A 19600-nucleotide genomic window follows, 5' to 3' on the forward strand; every position below is an offset into this window, starting at 1 on the left:
CTGAGGTATAAAAGCAAAACTGCTGTTCATTCTTCCCAGAGGAACGTCTTCAGCGGCCGGCCACCGTGGTGTAGGGCCCAGAGTTCTGGCCGTCCCCGAGGGCACAACTCCTGGGTTGGAGTATTATTCATTGATTGAATCATGGAAAATCTGTGGAGCCCCTCCTGTGTGCCAGGTGCCATCCCGAGTCTAGAAACACAGAGATAAATAAGACATAATTTGCCTGTGAAGGGTTCCTGGTCTAGTTGAGAAGGTGGTCATGCCAGTGGGTAATATGGATGTCGGGGGTGAGGCCATGATCAAGACGGGGGAGCCCAGCAGGGGGAGCTCCTAGCTCTGCCCTCTGCCCGTTCTGAGCACCGGGATCCTAGGCAGTCTGTCTGCGGAGACGGGCACCCGGAGGGTCCCTCGCTCTGTCACACGGGCACGGAAGGCTGAGGCGTGGGGAGAAGGCCGGCTCCTCTGCGGCCCCCGCCTGTCAGGTGGCGGACCCGGGCTCGGTACGGATGGTGCTGCTTCTGGACAGGGCCCCAGGACAGGGCACCTCTGGGGCTCTCCCCAGGCATGCCACCTGCCAGGAGCAGGTGCTAAGGGTGTGGAAGGAGGCGTGAGCATGCTGAAAACCAGAGGAGAAGGAGCTTCGAGAAGTCTCTGTTAGTCAAAGGTGCCACACGGTAGAGAAAGGTCAGGGAAAATGAGGGCTTAATAAAAGCCACTGGATTTGGCCGTTAATCCTCAGTGACCTTGACACTGACCTGATTCGGGAGAGTAAGGTTCCCTCACCTCGTCACTGTTGTCGCATGGCCCGGCCAGTCCTGTGTTGTGAGGGACAGGCGTGTGCAGGGTGGGACGTTGAGCTAGACGCCAGAAGCAGCCTCCCCAGTCCTGACAACCACGAATGTCTGTAGACCTTGCCAGAGGTCCCCTGGGGGCAGAATTGTCCAGCGGAGAACCAGGGCAGTAGAATGGTGTGGACAGAAGCCAGGGTTGCGATGGTTTACTGAGACCTCACGCCTGAACCCCTCTTTGGAGAGGTCGGGCAGCCAAGAGCAGGCTGGAGGTGGAGATTCACTGAGGGACAGGGGAGTGGAGGAGGAGGGTGGTTTGTTTTGTTTCTGACAGAGAACACATGTGCTTGCCCTAGGGAAAGAACTAGAAGAGAGGGAAAGGGCAAAGACGAGGGATAGTCATGGGGCAACGTGCATTTAATGATTTCACAAACATGGAGCAACTCCAGTTCCCAGACTCGGTGCTAGGTGCTGCAGATGAGGGGGGTCGGTCCCTTGTTCAAAAAGGACTGAAAATTTCAAAATGGCAGCAGAGCCTTGGAGCCCAAGCGCGGGGGCCCTTCTAAGTGGGGTCCCTGTGTGGCCACCCAGGTCTGTGCTCATGAGGTGACCCTGGTGGACAGGGGGCCAGGTGGCCCCATGTCACAGAGCCCAAGCCCCGGGGTCTAGTGGACAGGCTGGGCCGTAACAAGAAGGACAAGCACCAGCATACGGGGGATACGGGACTGTTGTCACACATGGTGGGGGCACCTTCACCAAAATGTTAGGGCCCACAGGGAGTGATGTTTAAGGTTGAAGCTGTGAGTTTGAGGATTACCACCAGACAAAGAGAACGAGAGAGAGAATGCGTCGCTATAAAGAAAGGCATGTGAATCTAGAAGAAACGAAGAAGACGCAGTTACATCTAAAGGACGGGGTGGGCTGGGAGGATTCTTGGCAAGCGTGCAGATCACAAGGACTCTTCTAGGACCCTGGGTGTTTGACTCCCTCCTGCAGGCTCTGGGTGGGCGTGCGTAGTTTTCAAGCAGGGAGTGGTGTGATCAGGTTTGCCCTTAGAAAGACCATCCCATCTGGGGTGGAGGAGGACCCGAGTGGGATGGGCTACAGCAGCCCGGGGAGAGGCTTCGGCTGTGGCGGGCTGGAATGGGCTGGAATGGACGTGGTTTGGACCTGGCGGTGGATTGGCTGTTGAGGGTCAAGCCCACCAAGGACAGTTCCCAGTTTCCTGGCTTGGGCAGCTCACGGGGATGCAAAACTGTCAGGACAGGAGGGGAAGATGGATGAATTCATTTAGGACCTTCTGAGTTTGACAGCCTGTAGGAGTATAAACTGGAAAGGCGGTCTGGAACTCAAAACTACAACTGGAGGTATAGATTTTGGAGTCACCGGGCTATAGATGTGAACTGAAGTCACGACTGGATAAAATCTTCCCAGGAGCGTGTATGGCATTGGGACGAGTAGGATCTGGGCTAAATAATTACTAAAAGCACCTGTTTTTGGGATGCCTGGGTGGCTCAGTCGTTAAGCGTCTGCCTTCAGCTCAGGTCATGGTCCCAGGATCCTGGGATCGAGCCCCGCATCGGGCTCCCTGCTCCGCGGGGAGCCTGCTTCTCCCTCTGCAACTCCCCTTCCTTGTGTGCTCGCTCTCTCTCTGACAAATAAATAAATAAAATATTTTTAAAAATAAAAAGCACCTTTTAGTTCTCCGTGGCCTCCTAACACCTGGCGATGTAGCAGTGACCAAGGCCACACACAAACGCATGCAACCGACACGTTCTCCAGAACGATTCCAAAGGAAGGGTCGTAACTCAGCGCGTCTCCCCTCCCTGCGGCCCCACCAGGCCCATCTGCACCCTTTCCCATCCAGAGCGGCAGTCGGGAAACCGTCTCCTCCTGCCTTAGGAGAGAGGACGAGTCCTTCCCGTTTTCTCTTCCCCTCTGGAAGGGCCGTTCCCTCCCCCTGGGGCTGAGATGCAAAGACCGACGTCAATTCTGCTTTGCTTTCTCCTGAAATGCAGATACAGCTTTCAGTGATCCAAACCTTAAAATCAGGGCCCTCCAAACAATATGCAGTTGCAAAGGCTAATGAAAGCCGTGACCTTGCAGTTCTGACACCAGCAGAAGGCTCATTAGCTCCTTGCAGCAGAACGAATCCTCCTCGTCAGCATCAGGAGTCAGGCCAGACCTTCAGCGGTTTTTTGTCACGTCTCTGGGGAGACAGCCTCCCTGCTCTGCGTGTTGCCTAAAGCATCTTGCCACCACATTCTCTCACGGTCTCCTTTCTCCTTTTTCCGAGGCCAAAGCCGAAGTACTGTTTGCTTCTGGCCTGTTTGTCTGTCATGGTCCTTGCTTGGAAAAAGAAAAGCCTTAGTTTATGTGGTTGTTTCTTGCAGTCACCAGCATAGAGTTGTTCAAACTGACACTACAGAAAATCCGTTTCTGAATTCTGCAAGAACCTGGAAGGCTCCTAGGTGGCGATTGATGGCGCATGGCATTTAAACAGGAGCTCGGTGATTTTTCAGTTTGCAGCCAGTGCAGATCATTTAGCGGTGGTCATGTAAAGAAGAAACCATTTGAGGAGTGACAACAATTTTGCAGCTCAGAGATACCTAATAAACCAGGGCCACATATATACCAGCAAAGCTATTTGAATAGATCACTTGAGAACACATTAAAACTCCTACTTTGGGATCATTCATTTTACAGAAAAGTTTAACTCCCAAAAATGTTGCCTTTATCATATAGCATATAAATGGTCATGTCTACATACAGAGTCAGGAAGCACTTTTTACATTTAATGTGAGTTTAAGTCGGATACAGTGACTTAAACATACCGTCAAGACAGGGGTAAAAGATACAATACACTCAGAAAGCACCTCTGTCTTTATTCTTGGAGTTATCTGCTCTCTGGGATTATTCATAAAACTGCCCACTTCATTAATACAGTAATGTGCTCTGCTATCTGGCTTTCCAGTGACCAGTGTTTCTGTACAAGTAGATCTGGAAAGAAGCCTTTACTTGGACCATGTCAGGCTGCTCTGGGTCCTTCCCTAAGAAGCTAGCCACGAGAATTCTGACGCTAGAGCTTTATCCCTTTAGTTTATGAATTTGCCTCCGTCTGAAGACCAGCCTGTCAAGGAAAGGTATTATTTTAAGCTGATAGAAGTCATCCTTGTGATAAACCAACTTCCGTGTGTTATAGTAACTGCAAGCCATCAGTTGGGAGCTCTTCATTAATTCCAGTACCAAATCTAACACATACCATCCTGCTTCCCCTGTCACGGTCAAGAGCCATCCCTCCTCCTGCTTTTGAGGAGGGAGGCCTCTCTGTCCCTGGACCCCAACCCCTCCTGCCTCCTCGGGACTCCTGCACCATCAGCTGAGCCTCCTCCCTCCTTACGTAGTTTCCTGCCACCACCACCTCATCCGGATTCTTTTTTTTTTTTTTTTTTAAGATTTTATTTATTTATTTGACAGAGAGCACAAGTAGGCAGAGAGGCAGGCAGAGGGAGAGGGAGAAGCAGACTCCCCGCTGAGCAGGGAGCCCGACACGGGGCTCGATCCCAGGACTCCAGGATCATGACCTGAGCCGAAGGCAGCCGCTTAACCGACTGAGCCACCCAGGCGCCCCCCTCATCCGGATTCTTTCCATTAAACGCGCCCAGTCTTCTCCCAGTAAAAAGTATAAACTCCGCCAGAGCCCCCTTCACCCGCAACTCTCTCATCCAGCCAAGCTTCGGGAAGAATCGTGCATACTTGTCCATTTTCTCACCTCCGTTCTCAATTCGCTCCTGCCTGGCTTCCCTTCCCTGCTCGCCCTGGCAGAGCTCTAGGCGAGATTGCTGCAAGCCCAGCTGGTGTTGATCCCCGTGGGCCGTTTGCGAGGCTCGCCTGACCTCTCGGCAGCACTCGGCACCCTGGGCCGGTCATGCCCATCTTCCCACCTCGCTTCTGGGATGCGACGTGCTGGGTGTTGTCCTGCCCTCTCGCCTCGTGGGCCACGCGGCCTGGCGCCTGCCTGTTCCCCACCTTCCTTCCTCCCCTCGCTGTCTCCACTCCAGCACCGTGGCTCCGTCCGTCTGTCCTTCCCATCGGGACACCGCGTCCCTTCCCCTGGGACCCCTCTCCTGACATAATTTGGTCAGAATCCATGCCCAGGTGCCTCCCGTTGGCAGCCTGTTACTACGGTTACATTTCATACTTGCTTCCCTGACTACCTGATCAGTGACTGCCTCCCCCAGAGGCAGGACCTTGATCCGTTCTTTTACTCATCCAAGTGCCCAACCCAGAACCCGGCCCGGAGCTGGCCTTCACCCAGTAATTTGTAAAATGAACAAACGCATTTATTTAAATATTTTAGTATGTATTTTATTTACTTATTTTCCTATCCCCACCCCCACCCCCACCCCTGCTCACGCTCCATAAATGAATTCACATTTGGATGTGGCCGAGTACATAGCCGCTGTTTCTAAGAACCATACCTGCACGAGACAGGGATGACGTCAGCCTTAGCCATTAAATTACTAGTTATTATTTGCAGTGGAGTCCAATACCTTGTCCACGGAAAGTAGGTTCAGAGCGGAGCCAGAACTAGAACCCAGATTCCCTAACTCCTGAGCTGTTTGTGCTTTGTCATCATGATGCCAGAGTATGATTTTCCTACCCTATCTCATTTTCAAAACCAAAACACCTCACTACTGTACGTGTCCTTGGGGAGGGCTTAGCTCCGTTTGATCGCTGTGGTTGGCCTCGATGTTCTCAGACCCTTTTAGGAGAAATGAAACATAAACAGGGGGCCTCACTCGAAAGCATGTGTCTTTAAATCTAAGGTTGCCCAGCAGACAGAATTTGCTGTGCATGTAGTTCAGTCTCTCATCCTTTTGTCCCCTCCAAATGTGACCCATGAGAAAAAACAACGAAAAAGCCAGCACAGAACCAGGCAACGGGTCTGGCGACAGAATCAGTGGGCTTCTCAGCACAAGCCAGTGGGGGAACGTTCTGCAGACGCTTCTGGGCATAAGACTTCTGGGATGCAAGCTCCACCTTGAATCAGGAGCTTATTCAAAACCTACTGACCTACAGCCCTAGCGGCATCCAGAGCCTGGGTTCCACCAAGGGGTCCCTTGAAGCTGACTGCCCATCCCTACAAACGAAGCGAGGATTCTGGGGGAAGATAAATGGAAAAGTGGGGCAGAGCCTCCACGCAGCTCATTCTGAGCAGAGTCCGCATTCCAGACCAATGACACAGTTTCCTCCCGAGGTCTGAGAGTGCTATTTTAGGAAAGACTTCGAGACTCTGGAGTCCCAATTTAGAGTCTCCAATATTGCAAATTTCCAAATATACAGCGGGCCCTGGTCGATGGGAAGAAATAGTGTCTTCATGGGACATTTGGAAGAACAAATGACTAACGAACACGACAGTGGGCTTATAAACTGAACAACACTTCGGAATACAATTTCCAGCCGTTTCCAGGGTGCTGTAGATTTTACCGACTGGTATCTGAACGGAAATCCTTCCGTGCCCTCCCTAGAGCATCAATGGTGATGCCATTGGGGGTCTCTCAGAATCCAGGGCAATGAGGAGAATTGCAGGTGATAAGAAACGTTCAATGTCAACTCTTTGCACTCAGTAACTCCATGCACTTTCTGTTTTCACTCCGGGTCTCTCCTGAGATCCCACGGTGTAAACGCCTTGCCACCTGGAGACACAGGTGCCGATACCCGGGGAGGAAGCACAACCTGTACTCCTGGGGGAGCGCCCCTTAGGTCCCAGTGCAGGCCGCCGAGCACCCCGCGACTCCTTCCGCAACTTTCTCCTCTCGCACATGCCTCTTCCCATGGTGTGGAGCAGGATGCTCAACTTTGCAGGGTCGTTAAATAATTGCCAGGAGCTTCAAAATACAAAAACGTCTCTGTGAATACGGGGCCCCACTGTTTCTGTTGCTCATCCCTGGTGCTTTATCCGCCCACACCAGCTTGCACTTGTCCTCCGCAGGGCCCTTCCCAGTCTCCGGTGACTTCTGCTGGGACGCAGGGCCACCATCATCCGTCCCCACCCCCCCACACACTGTTGCATCACAACCAGTTGACGCCCCTGCTGCCATGTCGCACTGGGTAGGGCCCCATGACGTGCCAGGGTAGGAGAGACATTGCAGTTCCTGCTCCTTTGTCCTTCCCCGTCTAAGGCGGCTCTGGTGGGGGTGGGTGGGGACAAGAAGAAGAGCATCTATTGTTCTTCGCAGACAGGACACGCTGTCTTGTGTCTCCCCGGGGCCATGAGCCTCTTTCTGTCCTAACTGGATCTGCACAAACATGGCAAGAAGCGAGCTCTCACCCTGGGGGGCGGGTAGAGGCCACTGTCCCGAAGCGAGGAGGCCGCATGAAAGAATGGGGCCTCTGTGACGAGAAGCGTCCACTGGCCCGGAGGCCCCGGCGGAGCAGGGCTGGGGAGGGGCGGAGGACGGGAGGAAGGAGGAGGGTCAGCTTGGCGTGACATGACGCAGGGTGCCTTTCCTGGGGTTGAAATTGAGGAACTGAGGAGGCGGTGGTGGTCAGAGCCCGTCTCGCACGGCACAGGATGGGGCAGGAGCTGCAGCCTCTCGCTCCGCCTCATGCACCTGCAAGGGCCGGGGAGATTAATGACCCAAGGAGGCTATGACGCGGTCCAAAAACGTTTCCTTGATCTTTTCCGCAGGCGGCTGAGCCAGAGGCCGACGGCGGAGGAGCTGGAGCAGAGGAATATTCTAAAACGTAAGTGACTCCGCCCGCGGCCGTGTGCCGGCTTTGGCTCTTGTTCAGTGTGTGGGCCACAAGCCTGTGTGGAAATGACGGGTGGTCGACGCTCCATCCTGGCATGTTAGAACATCCCAGGCAGCCTCCCCGGCAGAGGAGGCAAACCCGAGTCCGCTCGGCTCGTTGGACGCTCGCAGACGGCGAGAACCACCTTCCCCTTGGTGGGCGGTGAAGCCAGAGAAGGTGTACAGCTGGGGCCAGGGACTCACTCAAATGATTCCGAGCAGCACTCGGGTCACCGTCAAACCGAAACTGACTTAGAAACCACAGATTCTGTCTCGATGGCCGAAAGGCGGACGGCCGTTTGCAGACTGGGGCTGGAAACCGTGACTTTTCACGGCAGCTGCATGCTGTTGATAAAGCCCCCGCCCTGCCTTCGAAAATTAGATGTAAAGTCTAGGAGAGCACTTCCAAGTGAGGATGCTTCACGTCCACCTCTCGGGACTCCTGCCACCAGCCCAAGGCAGGCTGGCCGAAGGCGCTCTCTCTGCCAAGAGAGACTCACCGGGCCCCTTGTGTGTTTGGTTCAGGACGCAGAGATACTTGAATAGAGAGAGGGAATCCCCTTGGATTCCCTACTACAAGAAACAAGCATCTCAGGGACACCAGGATTCCTCCGCGTGGTGGGAGATATTAAATAATTTAGAAAACGAAACCTCCCTGCCCACGTCTGCCCCATCATCATTACGACTCTCACCAACACTCTCCCCGAGATGGTCAACAAATAGTATTTTTAGTTTAATTCATGACCCTTCCTCCCCCCCCACATCCGCTTCTAAGTTCTCCCTAGGAAAGAGAGACACATGCCATGCGGAGTTTCCTAGGAATGCCAGGCCATGTGCATGCATGCGTGTGTGCACGCACAAACACACGCACGCATGCACACACAAACACACAAACACACACGCACACGCGATCACATGAAGCCTCAGTCTGAGTGGCTGGATATTTCCACTTAGACCAAACTAAAAGGTTCTTGATCTTCCTTTTCTTCTTCTCCCCACTGTGGTCTTGGTCGGTTTTGAATGGCTTGCTGAGCGTGGGCCGTTGAATTTCCCCTGGGGAGGGCTGTGGGGAGGGGGGTGGCCCGCAACCCCGGGCCTCCGTCCACCTCCTGCCTCTCTGCTCCGGGCCGGCTGCCTCCCCTCCCCAGCTCTCAGCGGGCATGATTTTCAAGACTGGCCTTCCTGTGTTGGCTGCACCTCACGTAATTCCTAGGTCTCTAGGAATGTGTGTATATTTTTTTTTTCCAACCACGAGGTGCCCTTAGCAGTTTCAAAGCTTCATATGCTATAAAAGGAATGAGAACTTTTTCAGGTGATTTCCACGGTCGGGGAAGCATTTGGCCTCCTTTTCTGCCCCAATCTGATACCTGATCCATTATAACCTTTCCGTTGTTGGAAAGAAAAACAGGTGTCCGTTTATTCTGGAAGTGGGAAATTGGGCAAACATGCTTCCTTCCCCCTCTGCCTCTTCACCCACACACTCCCCCAACACGGATCTGTTGTTTTCTGGAGGAATCTCGCTACAGTGTTTGGTGGCCCCCAACCTGCTCCCAAAGGGGCTGCCACTCTCTGTGGGACTGTTCAAGTTGCAGAAAATAGTGTTTCTCTCAGCAAGGGCTCGGGTTTGGGAACGAGGAGGTCCAGCTCCCGCCTGCTGCGTGCCCAGCTCCCTGGGAGACCACGGGCGGGGCCCTCACGGTGGGTTTTTCTTGCCATCTGGAAAGAGACCCAGATCTCAGAGGCGGTTTCATGAAGCCTCTGGAAAAGACACACTAGGCGGTCTAGGAAGCCTGAGGGGCTTAGGTTCAGGCGACCCAAGCGGTGACATTAAAACATTGTTCCCAGGGTCCCCTTTGGTTCTAGTCCCTCTTCCTTCTTATCCCGTTCAAATGGCCAAATGAAAGAACTGCCTGACCAAGTTCAAACAGGCTGATCGTTTCAGTTTTGAAACTTTTCAGAAATGAACGTCTATTTTCCTATTTCCGTGAACTCTTCTTTTTTTCCCTGCGTTCTGGAACTTAGTTTTCCTAAGAATTTTTTTTTTTTCCCCATCTCCCTTCTGTGGAACAAGAAACTTTTCATGATATGAGAAAACACCCTCACGCAAATTATGCCGAGCCTGGCTCTCTGGGCCTTCGGTCCCTGGGGGAACCATCTGTGTGAGGGTGCCCGGCTCCACTGGGGGGGGGGGGGGGGGGCCGGGGGGGGGGGGGGGGGGAGCGCCTGGAGGGTCTGCGGAGCCTTCCAGCCCCACCCTGCCGGCCCCCGGGGCCAGCGCTGGCTTTGTCCAGCAGCCAATGAGACACTGGGCACATTTGAGCACATAATGAGCACACTCTGACCGTGGCAGCACGTGATGACATCACGGCCCTCTCCTGGCCTCTCTTCCCAGTTGCCGAATGGGGTTGTCTTGGTACCCTCAGCCCGAGAATTCATGGCCCTGGGTTTGTAAATGGCTTTGAACTAAAGGTATAGATTCCAGAGGCGGTCGCGTGTGGCCCCCGTCCCTCAGGGGGACCCTCGAAACACACACGGGAGAGGACAGCTCCGTGCGGGGTCATGGCTCGGAGGGGGCTTGTGGGATGAGGCTCCGACCAGGAAAGAGGAGGAGGGGCCGCGGGGAGGGGGGGCCACTTATCCTAGCAAGCAAAAAAGCTGGGCTGGCTGGCTGCCGAATTAGCCGCGTAGCGTTGTGGCGTTTGACGAGCCACTTCACTCCCTCGGCTTTTCCACCCTCATTTACATTTAGATGTGGCGGTCCCTTGGGCCCCCCGCGGCCCTACTATCCTGTGAGCCTTTACGGTTAACCAAGAGCCCTGGATCCGCCCCCTGGGTCATCACTCTCCAGACTGTCATCCCCCTGGCCCCCCTGCAGACAGCACCTGTTTGCGGTCTCCCTTCTTCTTGCTTTCTGCCTCCCAATTTATCTCGGATCGATTGGTTCATACTAAGATGTTAATGGCTGGCTAGTTTCGGGAGTTTTTATCCAAGAGAAACTTGCATTTTTAAAGGGAACTCTGGGAGGGAGATAAGATCTTTACGTCCAGAGGAAGGAGCTCTCTCTCTTATATGGGGGTGGGGGCCCTGGGGGGCATGCTGCACTGGGGTCCTCTGGTGACTCTGAACAAGGTCCTGAACGCCCCCCCCCCCCAGCAGTCACAGCGGTCAAACTGTGCCCCTGGGGATGTGGCTCGGCTCTAACCTGCCACTGTCCCTCCCAGTGGGAAGTGTGGCCACCTTCAGCGTGCGTGGCCTCAGGCTGTGGTGGCTGCTGCCGGCTGGCAAGGAGGAGCTGGGTGGGACCCGCTTCTGTGCACAGGGGCTTCCCTCTTTTAAAGACCCGCCCTATCCTGAGCCGACTGAATTGCAAGGGTGCCTGCTTTGATGAGTTATGAAACAAAATTCAACAACAGGGATTTCAAAATGACAGAACAAGTGCCCAGGAGACCACCCCAAAGGAGACTGCTTTCACTAATGCCCTTCTCAAGTCCGAGGGCGAGAAGCAGAGGCCCCCTCTGACACAGTTTGATAGACAATCTTAGGCTTAGACCCGTGCCTCCGTCCTGAGCCCAGGAGGAAAGTGGCGTGCCCACGGTCACCCACTTTGCTTACAAGGAGAAATAAGCCCGCGCTCTCTGCCCTCCATATCTCTGCTCCATTCCCCAGACCCTCTTACCTGCGGCTCTTTAAACATCTGATGAGTAAGTCAGCCCACACACTAAGCTGAGAACGTTTAGACTCCGAAGTCTTCTCTCCTGAGACACTCCTTAAAAAGTCTAAATGCAGGCAATTGTGTCCCACACTCTGGCCTCCCACCTGCTCTGTGGACTTCTTGGAAGATTCAAAGAATTAATGGAATCAGGGCTTGCGAAAGGTGAGCGCTTTGGAATTCCTCCGTGCAGCGGGGCTGCGTTTGGCGTTAGCCGTGCCCTTATTTCGTTTCCGCAGCACGTGGCCGGCACCCCCGCGGGCCAGCCTCCTTTCCTGTCCCCACAGAGCACCAGGCACGAGGCCACATCACAGTGAGCCCCCGTCAGTCACTGGGAGGCCCGAGGCAGAGCTGAGCGGGCACAGGTCTTGTCCCAAGCAGGGAGCCTCACCTCTCCCCCGATGCCCGCCTCCGGGCCAGCAGCAGCCCCACGCGTGTAGGACCTCCCTCCTTGCCGCGAAGCCACACTTCTCAGCCCAGCATTTCTGCCTGGAGACCTGAAACCCCCATGTGGCATAAAGAAAGCGAAGGGAGAAGGCCAGCCAGCTCACCACCCGTTTGAAACCGTTCGGGCAGTTGGGAGAGCATCCCACCCACAGGCAGGCCGGAGGGTGGCCAGGGCAGAAGACAGGAGCTCGCCCCCCCCTTTCTCAAGTGGTGAGGGGCTCGGCCTAGAGCCTGCAGACGTTCAGAGGATATACCCAGAATCAAAAGCATCTTCACTGTTTCCTGCAGCTCGGAATGAACAGGAGGAACAAGAGGAGAAGAGAGAGATCAAGAGGAGGTTAACTCGAAAGGTGAGTGGCTTCTCCAGGTGGGAGCTGGGACAGGAGGTGGGGGGGAGGCGCCAGGCAGCTCTCTCAGTGGTCCTGCTCCTCAGGCGTGAGAGCGAGCGGCTCTGGGCTCAGCAGGACTTCTCCTGGGGACGGTGGCCGGCTCAGTATCATGACCCGCAGGCCTTCCAGCTGGTGACATTCTGTCGCCTGATTTTGTGACACACACCCACCCCCAAGGAACTTGATGGCAGGTGCATTATATTTTCAATCACAGTGAATATTTTGTTTTTTTAAAAAATTCACCAGATTCACTAAAAATTCACCTCACCAAGCTTTGGAAATTCATTGCCAAAATCAATAGTTCAAATGTAACACCGTTCTGGGCTGTGACCCTGAGAGTTCCCCTTGCGTCCTCTGATATTATTCCCTACCTATTAACTGAGAACGAACGGACTGTATTATGCCAAATCCAATTTGAATTACTGATTAGGAAAATGCCAAAAGTACTGATAAATTTACTGAAGGTGTTTGAAAAGCACTTAAAGTCATACAGCTGGAATTTTTATGTATTTTAACCCCAAAAATCGACGGCTTGGCAGCACAAAGTAGACCCAAATGGATCTAATTCTGTATGAGTGGCCTAATAACAGACTCTTATTTGAGGCTATTCTTGGATGACGATGACAAGTTTAATTAATTGATAGTACACAAGAAATACTACTATATTCTGTCTGACTAAAGTGTTTTTAATCAGCTTCCTACAGGGACCATCTTGAGGGAAAGATACTCAAATCTTAGAGACGGTGAAGAGACCCATTAAAATTAATTTTTAAAGGTTTATTAATGGATTTTTTTCTCCCTAGAAATATTATATAAAGGAAGAAATTCAGAGATCCTAAAACCCCATACCAATTATTAGGGTGATGATTTGTGTCTCTTGGACCTTCTCTCCTCGGAGCATCCCAGGCATCTGGTGACAAGCCAAATGTCGCCCCAACTATAAGGAGGAGGATAAGCAGGTGCCTGCAGGGCCAGATGACGGGCTGGCGTCCCCCTGGTGGGGACCTCCCGAACGACAGCTAAGTGACCTCACTTCATCCAGGTGCCCCCACCCAAGTCACGGTTTGATCCTCCAAGTCCCTCTGAGCACCCGGTCTTTGGGCGCAGGGCATCCCCCTCTTCCCGAGCCTGAGTAGTGAAGGGGCCTGAGGAAGATGCACTAGCTTGTTTTAAGTGTGTCCTTGAAATGAGGAGGCTGGTGATAACCCGTCCTTCCTGATACAGAAAGGTCTAGACATTCAGAAAAAAAACCTAAATCAAATTTTCATCAGGTTCATTGGGGTTGATTGCTGGGCCCAGAAATTCTCCCAAACTTGAGGGGTTTCTTGCTGAAAACTTGTAATAGGAAAATACTGAAGCATACGTTTCCTTCTTACAGAAACCCAGCTAACGGCATCAGTTGGCAGCAGGGCAAAGGAAGGGGGTTCCCTGCCCACCCACATCCCCGAGGGTGGGGGCCGCTGGGGATGGGGGCCCCCAGGTAGCCCCTCATTTTGGCAGGGGCTCCAGGACAGGAGTACTGGCTCCTCTTCCCTCCCGGCAGGAAAGCTGCCTGAGAATTTCACCTGCCCTCCCCGGGACAGGCTTGGGGAATGGAGAAAAAGGGGTTTAAGGGAAGGGAGAACTGTTTTTAAGGGAAAAGCTGAAAGGAGCTTTCACCTCTGTTTTTGCCGACGGAGATGGGAGCCTGCCAGCAGGTGGGGATTCTGTGGGGCCTGCGGGCCCCGGGCAGGTTCATTCCCCCTGGAGCCTTGAGCACAGCAGGACCAGATGCCAGTGGTGGTTTTCAGTTACCCGCAGCCCGAGGATTTCCTCAGTATGGTTCCATTTAACGTTAAGGTACCAGTGAGAAAAATGAACCCCAGGAGCTGATGCTCACAGCAACAGACCAGTCTTTTTCTTCAGCCAAATTGAGACTAACCCCAAAATGACATGCTCCCCCTTTCAAAAAAAAAACAAAAAATGCTAGCTAGCTCCATGGATGGATGGCAAGAAGGAAGGAGGGAGGGAAAGACGGAGGGGAGGCAGGGACATGCACTTGGGTCAAGTTGTATTAATAGTGGGATTTGGGTCTCAAGGAATTTACTCTTCAGTATCTGGTAGCAAGTGGTATTTCTGCCAGAGATTAAAACGTAAGGCCACCAACCCCTTCTGCCAGCCCACCATCCCCAGAAACCGGACTTTGGCCACAAAAATGATTTCCTCACCCTCTGAGGAGGGACCCCAGGTTCATGTGCCCCAAGAGCTCCATCACCCACCAGCCAGAGGCCCCTCTGGGCACCAAGGAGCCAGGGGCACGAGCCCGTGCCCACAGGGGAGCTTCCCGAAGTTGGTGCCCTCCTCACTCCCTCCCTCGGAGCGCTTGGGTGCAGCGCCCTATTGATTTGGAGAGATGCTGTCTAGAGTCTCCATGGGATTCAGGCATGAAAAATAGTCCCTGACCTTTAGATCTAACATTTCGTTTCCTGTTCCCTCCGGACTCTCTGCCGTCAAGTCTTTTAGTAAAATATCCAGATCATGATTTCTAGAAATAATCACTAGAAATTCCCCGCTTAGCCTTGTTCTGGTCGTGGTGCACTTAGAAATTAAGTTTGTCCAGCACCCCGCAGTAAATCTTGCCAGTCCTAAGAAATACAAGGGATTTCGAGTGGGAGTCCTTATGTGGTGGGGAGAATGTGGAAACAGTGTTTGTATTGCTTTCATGACAGCGCAAAAGCTCCCTGAAGTCGCATTTTAGAGAACAGGTTTTCGAGGCAGGGCAGCCCATAAAGCCTGGGGGACCTGTGCTTTCCGGCGACAGGCCGGCACTGCTGCTGGAAGGCCCGGTCCCGGGGAAGCCAGGGCGGCCTCAGCACAGACTGGAACCACCTTGACGGGGAGCTACCCGTTGTCCAGGCGAGTAGGCTCTGCTCTTACCTGCAGCCTCGCAGTCCCGGCTCCATTCTGCCCATTACCACCGGGCAGTCCTCTGACCGGCCATGTCTGCCGTGGGCCAGCTAGCAGCAAGCCGGGGCCCTCCGAGCAGCCAGGAAACAGAGTCAGAACAGCCGGGTGCTTCGGATTCGTGTGTGTGTGTGTGTGTGTGTGTGTGTTGGGGGGGGTGGTTTATAGGCCTTTGCCGTAAGATTGTATCTGACTGCATTTTCTATTAATAGAAGTAAATAAGGTCTCAGGCTTAGAGGAAAAATTGCTTTTAAATAACATCAGTTAAACCTCAATGGACAGCCTCCTGATGAAAGAGTGACGGTGTTGCTCCAGAAGAAGTCAACTTCGTGGCAGGAAATGCTAATAAAAACGACAGCCTTGTGCTGTTCAAGTACAAAGGAAGGGTGCTGGTGACTAGAACTAGGATGGGGAGGCGGTGAAGTCACTATGAACTCACCCCTCCCCGCAGACCCATCCCCCACCCCCCGCCCCGCTTCCCTGGCACAAACTCAGCCTCGCTCTGCAAGTGTGGACTGGCTTTTCCTTTGAACTTCTTGAGGAGCAGCGTCCCCTCGGACCTCCTAGATCATTGCTGTACCCCTGAATTTGCATGTTTGCATATACACCTTTGTGTCTAAAACACCCCCCCCGACACACACACACACACACACACACACGTGTAAGATGATTTACAAGCCCATCCTGCAGAGTGCACTCATTCTGACACATGGTTGTGGACTTACAAAACCGAGATGAGACACCGGCACGGTGTACGGGGCCGGTCACCCGCTGGGACGAGGGGCACAGGTGTGGGAAGACCCGCACCCGCGGAGTACGAGCTGCTTGTGAGGAGGCGCTGCCGTGTCGGTAAGGAAGAGACAGCCCGGCTGTCTGTCCGGATAAGCCGGTAGCGAGTTCCGGGGATGACAAAGCTCTGCGTCTCTCGGCAGAAGGCGCAGCCCAGGCGTCTGAAGCCCTGGCTCCCCAGCCGGGCCGCGGCCTGCACTCGCTGTGGGATGTGTTGGCGGCCTCTCATCTTGCCCTGTACGTGCGCAAACCGACCAGGCCGCCTGAACTTCTCTGGCTGACGGTCCGTCTCTCTCCTTCTCTGCAGCTCAGCCAAAGACCCACGGTGGAAGAACTTAGAGAAAGAAAGATCCTCATCCGTTTCAGCGACTACGTGGAGGTGGCTGACGCTCAGGACTACGACCGCAGGGCCGACAAGCCGTGGACCCGCCTCACCGCCGCCGACAAAGTAAGCGGGGGGGGGGGGGGGCTCATCCCTCAGTTTGGAGCCAGTAGCCAGAGCAGCATCAAAGCTGTGGTCGCAGTGTCCCTAAGGGGGTGCTGGGTGGCCGGGGCCTGCCTGCCCAGGGCGCTGCTTGCCCCACTCCCTCCCCCGGGGCTCACTGAACTGGCTCTGCGCTGCCGTAGAGAAGGCACAAGACAGTCACGTAATATCATGCAACGTGCGGCAGGAGGAAAGGCGGCGAGGGAGGCTGGGCCCAGAGGAACACAAGAGCGCCCGGGTGGGCACAGAACGGTTCACGAGTGCTAGGCTCCGCGCTCCGCGCAGACTTTCAGGGAAGAGGACGCTGTCCTCAGCACCCGGGAGGAGTCACCCAACCCAAAAGAGACTGCGGGTATCATAACCTAATAGGAGAAACGGGACAGAGATCACAGAGACCGCAAAACCTGCCTCCCTTCACTAACCCCTCATCCATTTGGAAAACGAAGAATAATCGGAAGTTGAGTTCATTTTATAGGAAATGAGGCAAAAGATGGGAGGCAAAGATGCACCATTCTGGGGCATCTGGGTGGCTCGGTTGGTTGGGCATCTGATTCTTGATCTCAGCTCAGGTCTTGATCTCAGGGTCATGGGTTCAGGCCCCGCATGGGCTCCCTGCTGGGAGAGAGACCTCATTCTTACGTGTCCACCGGACCATGTATCAAAATAACCTCTGCTTCGTAATCCTTTGTGACTCTAGTCCAGTCATCATGAGGGAATGGGAGAGCTTTAAAAAAAAAAGTCTAATGACTACACCCAGTGTGCAAGTGACATTGGGGAGACACTGGGGGCCTTCTCTTGAAGAGGCCTGCCTTCGCCCCATGAGTTCCCAGGGCCAGTGGCTTTCTTAGAAGAACCACTTTTATAAGTGGCAAGGTCCTCTGCAGCGACACTCTGGCCCGACCAATCGCAGGGAGCGTGAATGCAGGGAAGCTGCTACACGTGGGGGGGAAGGATGGGGTCGGAGGCCGACCGATGTTCCCGAAGTGCTTGCCACAGCGTGGGTCCACCACACAGGCCCTGATGAGTGGAAGCCTCTGCCCTCCTTTTAAACATAGCACTCCTCTCTTCCCTGTGCAGACGTCTGTGGGGAGTGATCTTGGGGATGGTTCCAGCAGCCGCTAGGCGCGCGCGGACACACACATGCACACGCGCACACACCCGGCAGTTAGGTCGCATAAACGGGAACTTGGCCCTCTTGTTCCCGGGCAGGCTGCAGTGCGCTGAGCTGAAGCCGAGGGAAGGTACAGTGTGTCCGCACACGCGCGTGCTCAAGTTGTGCATAGCAGCAGGGAGGGAACTCTAGTTCCGCACAGGCTGCCCCGCAGGAGGAACAGGAAGTGGTAACCGAGGCTGGTAAACAGGCACACTGGGCGCCTGCCTTCTCTGGGGGGGGTGGGGGGGGGCGCTGGTCCCACCTAAAGAATTTCAGCCCCCGGGGAAGAAGCGAGGCTGCCCCCAAGCCAGACCTCTGTCCCACTGGCCCCTCTGCAGTCCTGCAGCGTGCTGCCTGGCCCTCCCCTGGGCCGCAGCTCCCCTCTGTGGCCAGTGCTGGAAGGAGGAGGCCGTTCCCACTCAGCCCATGTCCTTGATGATGACCTAGATCACCTCAGAGTCAACAGAGCTGTAAACGAGTGAGGGCTTTATAAATCAAAGGGGGGCACTCACCCTTAATTCCCTTAATTTGGTTGAGGAGTTTGACCCACACCTTCTAGAAGGATCCATCTTGAGGCATCACCATGCTTGTGGCGAGCTCAGGTCATTTACCTAAGGGAGATGAAGGCAGCGCTCCGTGAAGACAGGAAGACGAGGACACTTCGGACAGTTCGCCAGCTCTAGCCATTTGCATTTACATTTAGCAGGATGAGGATTCGTAGTAGGTGCTGGGTGATTTTTCTTTTTCCCCTCCCAGTGAAAGAGTTCATTTTCCGTACTTTGGCATCTGGCTTCGTCAAAGCAAATGGAAATAAAAGGCGAACTCCTTTCCCTCTTCCGCATACTCACGGGCTTCTCTTCATTCCAGGCTGCCATTCGAAAGGAGCTCAATGAATTTAAAAGCACCGAAATGGAAGTTCATGAATTGAGTAGACATTTAACAAGGTTAGTGTATCGAGGGGTTCTTTTCCCTCCCCCACCCCTCACACTGTAATATTTGCTTCCAGGAACTCTCCCATCTGCCGCCGGGTCGCAGGTGGTGTGGCAGGTGTGTGGGGAGGGGGAGAAGGTGAAGGGTCAGCGTGAAGTTCCCCTGCGGGGAAGGAGCATCACAGCCCAGGCTAAGTGGGACCTTCTGAAAGCCTAGTTTTTAAATTATCCAAACGAAAGTTCTGATTAGTGCCAGACCACCAATAACACCAGAGTGGGTTTTTATGGAAACTTAGGCTGAGAAGAAAAGAGCCTTGATGAGACTGAAGCACAGAGAGATTTAAGGGGCTGATAGAAGGTCATATGGCTAGCTAGCGACAGAGTCATCAACTCAATTCTTAGGACCCGTACTAAACGGTGACCATTTTAGAGAAACAGGACGTACCAGCTCTGTAGTGCTTGGACTCGGAGACACAGGCTGGGAGCTCTACCTGGCTGCAGAGTCCAGGCTGAGAGCCAGCAGGGCCATCTAGTGGGGCCCCCAGGAGCTCCAGAGTAAACCGCTCCAGAATCAAAGGTGAACCCCGTGGGGCTCAAGGACTGGAGGAGAGCTGTCGGCATGTGCCTTTGGGTGGGGGTTTAACCACATTCAGCCCGGCACTTGTCAGCAACGGGGCATGTGAGGACAGAAAGCTCGGACTGGGGAATCTGGCTCCTTTAATAGCCCTTCGGTCCTGATGTAATTATTTGTTTTCCTAGGTTTCACCGACCTTAACAGTCAAATTCCTCTTGAGTGCTATGCTGTCTTCAAAACATAAATTTATAAGAACCATAAGTGCTGGTATTTATTCACTTCCCCATTATGATGTAAATCTTCTGAACTGCCTTTTTTTTAAAAAGAAGAAGAAGAAAAATAAAAGGAAACGTGATCAGGATTCTCTTTGCGAAAATACGGGGGTCACCGCTCGGCGGTCAGAACCACTGGCACCACGCGGATACCGAGGACACCGGTGGGTCGGACGGAAGACTCCCTGGCGCTCGGAGCAGGCCCCGGCCTCTCCAGCCAGGCCCAGCAGGCCAACCTCCTTTAGGCTCATTTAGGCCCCAGCGAACCTCTTCCCCTAAAGTGTGTGTCACCTGGGTCCAAAGAAAGCCGAGGCTGTGGGTTGGGC

At 53.9% G+C, this 19600-nt stretch overlaps 1 protein-coding gene across 8 annotated transcripts in view; it reads left to right on the forward strand.

The window, feature by feature from the left end:
* The window catches only part of PHACTR1 (phosphatase and actin regulator 1), a 308221-nt gene extending 288858 nt beyond the window's left edge, over positions 1 to 19363 (forward strand). For 7 of the 8 annotated variants that reach the window (XM_034985688.1, XM_034985690.1, XM_034985689.1 and 4 more), the window contains 4 exons: positions 7483 to 7538; positions 12030 to 12091; positions 16170 to 16310; positions 18367 to 19363. In XM_034985688.1, coding sequence (XP_034841579.1) covers positions 7483 to 7538; positions 12030 to 12091; positions 16170 to 16310; positions 18367 to 18492 — 385 coding nt within the window. In that variant the 3' untranslated portion in view covers positions 18493 to 19363. The remainder of the gene's footprint in view (positions 1 to 7482; positions 7539 to 12029; positions 12092 to 16169; positions 16311 to 18366) is intronic. The other variant, XM_034985685.1, reaches the window with a different exon arrangement.
* Positions 19364 to 19600: the final 237 nt, after the last annotated feature.

The sequence above is a fragment of the Mirounga leonina genome, unplaced genomic scaffold (assembly GCF_011800145.1).
Source record: "Mirounga leonina isolate KUSES-001 unplaced genomic scaffold, KU_Mleo_1.0 Mir_366, whole genome shotgun sequence".
Lineage (NCBI taxonomy): Eukaryota > Metazoa > Chordata > Mammalia > Carnivora > Phocidae > Mirounga > Mirounga leonina.